Source organism: Kogia breviceps, chromosome 9 (assembly GCF_026419965.1).
Source record: "Kogia breviceps isolate mKogBre1 chromosome 9, mKogBre1 haplotype 1, whole genome shotgun sequence".
Lineage (NCBI taxonomy): Eukaryota > Metazoa > Chordata > Mammalia > Artiodactyla > Physeteridae > Kogia > Kogia breviceps.
The window spans coordinates 72,042,017-72,051,528 of record NC_081318.1 but is presented as its reverse complement, the minus strand read 5'-3'; the positions used below and the strand labels follow the sequence as shown (position 1 = coordinate 72,051,528).

Here is a 9,512-nt window from a genome sequence, read left to right as displayed (position 1 = left end):
CCACTCCGGGAGGGGCCGGCAAGGCGGCGGGAATGGTACCCTCCGGCCGCTTCCCCGGGCTTCTCCCGGGTGCGGGGGCGCGGCCCGCTTGCTCCGGCGCGGAAGGAAATCGCCCCGCGCCCGCGGGAAGAGGGTGGCGGGGAGGGAAGGGGGAGGGCAGTAAGGAGGCGGGCAGAGGGGCCGGCCGCCCGGGCCAGGTCGTTTTTGAATGGTTTGGGAGGACGAATTGTTAGACCCCGAGGAACGGGGGTGGGGACGGAGAAGGGGGGCTGGAAAGCGGAAACTTTCCTATAAAACTTCGAAAAGTCCCTCCTCCCCACGTCAGGCCAATGACACTGCTGCCCCCAAACTTTCCGCCTGCACGGAGGTATAAGAGCCTCCAAGTCTGCAGCTTTCGCCCAACTCCCAGACACCTCGAGGGCTCGCCGGCACCGGCAGCGTTTCCAGGAGGCTGAGCCGGGTGTGCGTGCGGCCGTTGGGCGCCTTCTTTTTGGACCTCGGGGCCATCCACACCGTCCCCTCCCCCTCCCGCCTCCCTCCCCGCCTCCCCCGCGCGCCCTCCCCGCGGAGATCCTCCCTGTCCCTCCTCCCGCTCCCTCCTCCGCGGTCCACACCGCCCGGGCCGGCGCCGCGCGCGAGGGAAGCTGGCGGGCTGAGGCGCCAGGCTCTCCTCCTCTTCCCCGGGCCGCCCTTCTGCCCCGGGCCTGCGAGGCCGCGCGTTGCCGCCCGAGAGATGATGCAGGACGTGTCCAGCTCACCAGTCTCGCCGGCCGAAGACAGCCTGAGCAACAGCGAGGAGGAGCCGGACCGGCAGCAGCCGCCGAGCGGCAAGCGCGGGGGGCGCAAGCGGCGCAGCAGCCGGCGCAGCGCTGGGGGCGGCGCGGGGCCCGGTGGGGCCGCGGGCGGGGGCGTCGGAGGCGGCGAGGAGCCTGGCAGCCCAGCCCAAGGCAAGCGCGGCAAGAAGTCTGCGGGCTGCGGCGGCGGCGGCGGCGCCGGCGGCGGCGGCGGAGGCAGCAGCAGCGGCGGCGGGAGTCCGCAATCCTACGAGGAGCTGCAGACGCAGCGGGTCATGGCTAACGTGCGGGAGCGCCAGCGCACGCAGTCGCTGAACGAGGCGTTCGCCGCGCTGCGGAAGATCATCCCCACGCTGCCTTCGGACAAGCTGAGCAAGATCCAGACCCTCAAGTTGGCGGCCAGGTATATCGACTTCCTCTACCAGGTCCTACAGAGCGACGAGCTGGACTCCAAGATGGCAAGCTGCAGCTATGTGGCCCACGAGCGGCTCAGTTACGCCTTCTCGGTCTGGAGGATGGAGGGGGCCTGGTCCATGTCCGCGTCCCACTAGCAGGCGGAGCTCCCCACCCCCTCGGCAGGGCCGGAGACCTAGGTAAGGACCCGGCGCCTTTGCGCCCATTCGCCGCTCAGGTGGCAGACCGACTGACGGCCGGGCCGCGGCTCCCTGACCGCCTCGCCTTCCTCCCCGTCTCCTACTCCCTTTTCAGCCTTCCCACCCCACCTGGCACCGCCACCTCATCTCCCGAGCGTCCCTGGAAGGCACCTTAGTCCCCGCTAAGGAGAGAGGGATGCGCCCTTGTGAGGGGTGTGCGTGTGCGTGAGTGCGCGTGACAGACAGGAGGGAAGACTGAGAAAGAGTCGAGGGTCATGGATAAGGACAGTCTTGCCCACGCCTCCCTTTCTTTTGGCTTCAAGTTTTCGTTCTCCTTAAAACAAATGTTTCCAAATTCCACCTCCTCCTCCATTCCGCCCACCCACTTCCTCTTGCCCTTGGGCTGAAATCCTTCCAGGTTGTTCAGCGTAATTTCTCCGTGGTGGTGATAAGAACAGTGCTCACTAGTCTTAGAAAACAGCCACAGAGACCTAAACAATAACCAACTTTCCCCCCTCTGGGTTTTTGCAGATGTCATTGCTTCCAGAGAAGGAGAAAATGGACAGTCTAGAGACTCTGGAGCTGGATAATTAAAAATAAATATATATGCCAAAGGTTTTCTTGGAAATTAGAAGAGCAGAATCCAAATTCAAAGAAACAGGGCGTGGGGCGCACTTTTAAAAGAGAAAGCGAGACAGGCCCGTGGACAGTGATTCCCGGACGGGAAGCGGCACCATCCTCACACCTCTACATTCTGATAGAAGTCTGAACAGTTTTTTTGTGTTCCTTTTTTTTTTTTTTTTGACGAAGAATGTTTTTATTTTTATTTTTTCATGCATGCATTCTCAAGAGGTCGTGCCAATCAGCCACTGAAAGGAAAGGCATCACTATGGACTTTCTCCATTTTAAAATGGTAACAATCAGAGGAATTTTAAGAACACCTTTAGAAATAAAAATACTTGGATCAGACTGACTTGCAAAATCACAGTCAGTGCATTCCTTTTTTCATTCTTCCTCTGAGGGAAAAAAAAACTTAAAATACAAAAACAACATTCTATTTATTTATTGATGACCCATGGTAAAATGCAAATAGATCCGGTGTCTAAATGCATTCATATTTTTATGATTGTTTTGTAAATATCTTTGTATATTATTTTTCTGCAATAAATAAATATGGTTGAAAATTGTCAGAACCTTAAAGTTTGGTCTATATTTTTAAAGGATTAAGTTGGAGGTAAAAACCTGCTTGTTTAACTCTGGAGACACCCAGGAGGGCGAGGGAGCACTAATATAAACAAAGCAGTGAAAAACTCAAAACTAGTTACTGACAGGTACGGGCATGTTATTTAGAAAGACAGCTTTATCATTATTCCTGTTGGGTGTTCAGTGGACTTAGCATCTCCCCTTCATCTCTTATCAGGTCCCCAGACAGCAAAAACTTAACAGTTATTCGCTTCTCTTGCTTATATTTTGAGAAGGCAGCTGTAAAACAGTTAAATGCAAATAAGCACTACGAACTCAGCACTATTTTCTCTTTGTTTTTGTCATGATTTCTATTCTTTATGAGGATTTTTAAATAATAGGTTTATTTCAGTGAAGGGATGCATAAAGTGTTATCAAAATTACCTATCTATGCACACATATAAATGAATACAAATGTATAGAAAATAAAGTTTAATTTGGCATGACAGAGAATTCCATTTATAAAGTAATTCGCTTAACTCTTCTTTCATGAATGAGAATGACATTTAATGTCAAGTTTGCTAAGAAGACAAGCCAAAGTTAAGAATATTTTCCCATGTTGATGTTGTCCATTTGGGAAGCATGCTCCTTTATATTTAAAGTACATACAGCTATGGAGTAGAACACAATAAAGAACCTGAACTTCCAGTATCTTCGGTAACTATTGAAACAGTTACAATTTTAAATGCTATAGCTATTCATTTTCTAGTCAGTTCATTAGCAAATATATTTTATCCAAAATTACACAGAATTTTTCCCTGGTTACTTACATGTATACAAAATCTGATTTAGTTAAGTAAAGGAATAACAGGGACAAATGTTGCTTGATTTTTAATTTCATTCTGGTCATTTCTGGGCCAAAAAAATACTGGCTTTTATAATGAATAACATTAGAAATAGTGACTTTGTATCCCTAAGTTCTTAGCTTTTGAATCCAGTTTATTGCCTTCAGGAATAATTAGGGATGCTTTCAAACTGGCAAATAATTTTGCTGCCTAATTCAAATAATGACTGTGGCAAATAAGTGTATGAATCCAAACAGATAGTGTTTGCTCAGCTCAGGTTGAGGTTATTATATTGCCTGAAGGTTTTTGTCCCCCTCTCCACACATCATAGAATGCTGACATAAAAATATTGTAAATTTATTATTGTATTTTAGACCATGTTTTACAGTAAGGAGCCTGTAGAATTTACTTACATTAAAAGATTAGTGAAAGCCTAGGGAAATAATTTTTTTATATTTTGATTGTCCTTTACAAAATAGCAAGACGGAAACATTATTTGTGGAGTGTGTGTGTGTGTGTGTGTGTGTGTGTGTGTGTGTGTAGAGCAGAAATGTAAAGAGGGTGCCCTAGAAGGATGAGGGAGATCATCAAGATGGTAATTCTCTCTTTTGTGTGTGTCATTGAACCACCTCCATTTTCTAAATTGTTCATGGAGGAATCCTGTTACTAGCTTGGCCTGACTATTTGATATTTCAGATTTCTTGATGTACATCAGAATGGAGCTGACCATCCTTGCTGAGAAGGTAATTTCTATCTTAACCTCTGATGATGTAGACACTAGAAGTTTCAAAAAAAGTAGCCTTCCATTTGCCTTTTTTTTTCTTTGTGTGTATGTGTATGCATGTGTGTGTGTGTGTGTGTGTGTGTGTGTGTGTGTGTGTTGTCCTCTCCACTTTTCACACAAGAGAAAAGACTTGGAATAAAATCAAATGCCACATTTATGTTGAGTAATACTAAATACTAAACTGAAGGTAATATTTTCCCCGAGATTTTCAGATAAATAAATGAATGAAAGGTGGTGAATAGTTTTACTTTGAATGAGAAGGATTCATGTTGGAAAATATTAACTATTACAATACAATTTTCAGCTTGCCAGACTATATCTGTATTCCCAACCTTCCCCACCCCATACACACCACAATGCCAATTCTTTTTTAGAATAGAAATGAAGCACCTGTGTTTCTATCAGTATTTCCGATTTTCATTTTATCTCATTTTATTTTTACTACCTATTCTTATTTAAAGGACATTTAGGATGAATTACCTCTGTTTCAGAAGTGAGAATTTAATACGATTTCTGGACCTGGGAGTCTTTATCCTTTAGCCAGAATGTACTCACTGAAGGGAAAGTATTGTATTAAATTGTCTTGGGTGAATTCTGAACAATTGAATGTTTCCTTTACTGTGCACAGAATTTTTTAATCTTGCTTTTAATTTCGTTGGATTGACAGCCTTCAATCATAAGAAAGCAGTAAATTTTTGTTCCCATTACACACATTTCCCCTCTTTGTGCACACACTTGCTAACAAGCACATGCACAGATGATAATTCATGCACAGTTGCAGGTACCCTCCCCAAAGTGGAACATATTAATAAAATAACGTCAAAGAGCAGAAACTCACACAACGTGTGTAGTTTTCCCCCACACTCAGCAACCGACACAAGCTTCTTGCTCCTTCGGTCCTCAGGCTCATATTCATAATGGAGCTTTTTAAGGGACATTTGGCCTCTTGCAAAAAAGTAGAGCATTTTGCACATTCCACGGTTTGGCAGACTCAGAGCTGGTTATTTTCTCTAGACCGGTATCAAGTTCTTCTCAGGCATATGATTTCACTTGAAGTCCTGCCCAGGAATCCTTCAAAGTGAGCGTTTGTCCCGCTCTCATGATGTCAGGCGGTTTTCCCTGCATCTGTAATTTGAAGAAAAACAAACCAACCTGCGGGGAACAAACGCCACGGAAACCCAAACAGAACTCCGTGGGGAGCGGGAGTCTCACCTGCGGCGAGCGCGGGAGGAGGCGCGGGCCCGGACTCCCCTGCGTGGGTGGCGGGCGGCTGCACGGTGGGGAGAGTGACCGTGTCCGTGGCCTCCTGGGACAGCGCGGAAGGCCCCAGCCCCGGGCCCAGCGTCAGGCCGCTGCGCGGAGGAGGCAGCTCCAACTGTCAGCGGTAGCAAGGGCAGCAGCAGCAAGAGAGTCAGGCAAAGGCCCAACCACATATTTCCAGAGACAGGACCGCATTAGCGACAAACAGGGGTCGGGAGAGGGATCCACGCGGGCCACTTTTCCAGAATTTTCTACCGGTGTGTCGTAAAGCGTGTCCCACCCCCAGCACCGGCGACTGTGGAAGGAAAGTGTACCGGCAAAGTGGAAGGAGAAATAGGTTTCCTCATCACTTCTGAAAGCGGATCACCCCACTATTTGCCAGGCACCTCGAAAATGCAAACAGGATTATGAATGATCCTTACTTACTGAACAGCAAAAGATAGACCTAGTAAACAGGGCATGGGATACATATTTCCATTCGCTTTTGTCCCAAGGCCCCAGGATGTGAGCCCACTTAATATTCTTAGCAAATCAAAGCACGTGTCCTTTGAAGAAGGTGTGTAATTGGAGTTTAAAGCATGTATGGAATTCCCAGATGTCCATAAAGTAAGAAGGAGCATGTGGCAGGTCACTGGAAGCCGGGGCAGGTTAAAATCACTGGCACAAAATTCCGCCTTTTATATTCTCTTTTATAAGGGCCACGGAGATAAGCCTTGGGGAAGGGGTGGGACGGGATCATAATGAATATCCAGCTTCTCGTATCAGAGTCACAGTAACCATGGTAAAAAGCACATGGTCAGAAAACCTCAAAGAAAACACTCAATTATAGCCGGGATTTCGTGGGCGCCCTGCAATGAGATCGTTTGGGGTTTGCTGCAGCGAGGGCCTCCAACTGCCTGCCGTCTTTCTTGTTTACGTGGACTATTTTCTTTTCCTCCCCCCCCCTCAAGTTTGTGGATGTGTCTTCGTACTTATGCTTGCGATTTAGGCTGAAGCCAGAGGAACAAAATTCCAGATTAGGAAAAGAAAAAGCAATTCTAAAAACATTCATCCTAGAAGGCAGCCTTCTTGGGGGAGGGGAGATTGCAAGCAAGTGAAATTAAGTTTCTGTAAAACATGCAGTTTAAACATCTACCAGAGACAGCGAAAAGACAATCATCAAAATCAGCTGCTCCCTATTACTCATTCCACTGAGGTATATATGGATGTGTATGAGACGGTCGAATCTAAGCGCGAGTTTGCCTGCTTCTTATTAGGCAGGTTTCTTTGTTTGTTTGTTTTGTTTTGTTTGTTTTTGGTCTAAAGCCAGAATCGAAGGAAATAGGAGTTTTCTCCTTGGGTTCAAGATGGTGCCCTCTCTCACCTGCACAGTGGAACCAGAGGCGGGAGACTCAAGGATCGCGGGTCTGCGGAAGAGACTGGCCCTGTCAAAGGTTGGCGCTGGGAAGCGGGCGATGTGGGACCATCTGGGTATGGGGGGTCCCAGCGAAAGGGGCTGGAACAAAGCGTGCCACAGACCCCACCAGTAAGGCGGGCGGGCGGGCGGCGAGGGGGGAAAGGGACGCGCCTGGGGTGACGTGAGTGCGACAAGTGAAAAGTTAAGCAGGTATCTGAAGGAAGTTTATCTTGCCCAGATGTTAGGGCTTTTATGAAATGTCACGTGAAGAGAACAGATGTACAACTTGCAAATGGGGACACGCCTGTAAATACAAGGGAGGCAAATGCTTGGAGGGAAAATCCAGGCATAAATCATCAACCTCCTTCTCTAGATATCTATTTTCTCCTTTAAATATTTGCTTCCGGAAAGGGAAGGCACATCCTAAGTTCGTCTTCCAGAAGTCACGATCCAATCTTCTGGGCAGCACTCCCCCCAGCCCCCCACCAGCCCCCCATCCTCTAGGTGTCTTGGGTGTGGATGGTTTGGATGGAGGGCAAATTTCTTTCCTGCTCATGTTTTCTTTCTTCACATTCCCCATCCCCCACGTTACTCTCTTGGCTTCTCAAAGACGTTTGATCCTGAGAAACATATCGGATCTCGGTTTGGAAAAGCTGAAACTAATCAATTGCCTTTTTGAAGGGGTAGAGAGTGATAAGAAGAGCGGAGGAATGCCAGGCCTGACAGACCCTAAACCTCCAAGATGCTTGGATGGGCTGAAAGATGAGCGGGTGATCCCTCCCTCCTGGGGCGGGATCCAGAGCTCTGGGGATCCCTGCTGCCGACAGGGTAGGGATTTCACCAAGTTAAATTATTGGTTTGGTTGAAAGGATTTTTTTTAATGACTTGTACAGATAGGGATATTTTTTTTACCCTACATGCAATAAGGAAGTTCAGTTTATAAACAAAATTAAAATGAATTAGCAGTTGCCCAGTTGTGGAACAGTCTAATTCCTTTCTCTGTATTTAAGAGAGATGTTCATAGATGTTATTGTGAATATTAGCGTGTGGCACAGGCTTGGATCTCTGCCCACGTTAAGGTTTTAAATATTTGTCGACAATAACTTTAAGGTTGTACACTAAATGAACTGTGCTGTGGCTCTTCACTTAAATGCAATACTATTCCTAAGTCTTTGTTAAATTGACATTGCACCTGGCTTACAGTTATTATATAGCCACCCATTCAGCCTTCTTCTTTAAACAAAATTTAAAAATTGGAGCATTTTTCCACAATATTAAATCTAAATTTACTGTCAGAATTTATCTTATTCCTTTTTGCATTTCCAAAGGTGTGGTCAGAATTGAAATAGATTCAAAGTGATCACATTAGCTTTAAGGGTTGACAGTTTTTAAAACGCACAAGACCAGATAAACAGACATATCTTTTCTCTCTATAGCATTTAATCTAAATACCCATCTAGCCATCCCTGGAGGAACTTAACCTTGATTTACCACCTTTGGGTGCATAACATATCTGGACAAAGTGCCCTGGACAAAGATCTCAGATCCTGACCCTCTGGATTTGCCCAGCCTAGATGAATGTTGGGTTGGACCCCAACTTGCTGACTCTGCTATGTAAAGCTTTCCTCTGAGGCTTCCAGAACTCCATTTCTAAACATAGTACTGGACAAAACAGTCCACATTTCTTTTCCTCTTTTGTTCCTGAAACTTTTCACCAATCAAAGAATTGTTACTATTGTTGAAAGCCAACATGCAGCAAACACAGATCTTCTCAGTCCTGCAAGCTTAGCAATGACAATGCATCCTTCAGAAAGGTCTGCTGATGCACCCCAAAATCAGTGTTGCATTCCTGGGGCAGAACCCTACCTTCCAGAGCAGCATTCTTTACAATGTTCTTAAAGCCCTTTTTCACATCATGGAAGAAGGAAATTTCAGTTAGCCTCTTGCTAAGGTTGCCTCTCGCCTCATTCCTCTCCGACTCCTCTTGCTACCCACCCCATCAACACACTTTTAAAACTTCTAACTTTGTAACGTATAAAAGAGACTTGGAGCAGAGAATCCTTCTTCCTCTTCCTTTTCTCCAGGCCCCAACTGAGTGAAACTTAAAACACATCTCACAGATCAGTTTTCCTTCTCTGAAGGCAAGTCCACGACCCGGATTTTCAAATGGCCCAGGCTGGAGTCTGCAATATTTAATCCAGTCAGCTATTAAATGTCCTCCGGCTAAATCAAGTATCCTTACCGGGATAATGATACCAAGAGCAGTTTGGTGAAGGAAAGGGGGGCTGGGAGGGGGCAGAAGACTCCAGGGATCCTTTGATTTGGAAAATCCTGTTTTTAGAACTCCTGTCAGAGTAATAACAAAGAAACATGAAAGAACAACTCTTTGTTCCAGGATATGGTTTTAATGAAATACTACTACCGCGCGCGCGCGCGCGCGCACACACACACACACACACACACACACACACACACAAATCTACTACTAATAACCGCTTCTGAGACTCCGCTTTTCCTTTACCTATTAGGGAGCAGGAGGCTCTGTAACGTGATACCCTCCCCCCCCTTCTCCCGCTGCCTCCTTTCCTCCCCAATTAAGCCAAAGTGGTTGCTCTGTTGAGTCCCGGCCCCCGCAGATAACCGTGGACTGCTGCCCTT

The 9,512-nt window shown here is 46.8% G+C and overlaps 1 protein-coding gene across 1 annotated transcript; it reads left to right on the top strand.

Moving 5' to 3' along the window:
• Window positions 1–410: 410 nt before the first annotated feature.
• On the top strand, window positions 411–2,576 carry TWIST1 (twist family bHLH transcription factor 1). Its single transcript, XM_059073803.2, has 2 exons — window positions 411–1,387; window positions 1,919–2,576. The coding sequence occupies exon 1, from the start codon at window positions 734–736 to the stop codon at window positions 1,343–1,345; it is 612 nt and encodes a 203-aa protein (XP_058929786.1). The 5' UTR covers window positions 411–733; the 3' UTR covers window positions 1,346–1,387; window positions 1,919–2,576.
• Window positions 2,577–9,512: the final 6,936 nt, after the last annotated feature.

What these genes read in the sequence shown, in the direction of transcription:
- TWIST1 (XM_059073803.2), top strand. Translation starts at nt 734, where the DNA reads ATGATGCAGGACGTGTCCAGCTCACCAGTCTCGCCGGCCGAAGACAGC.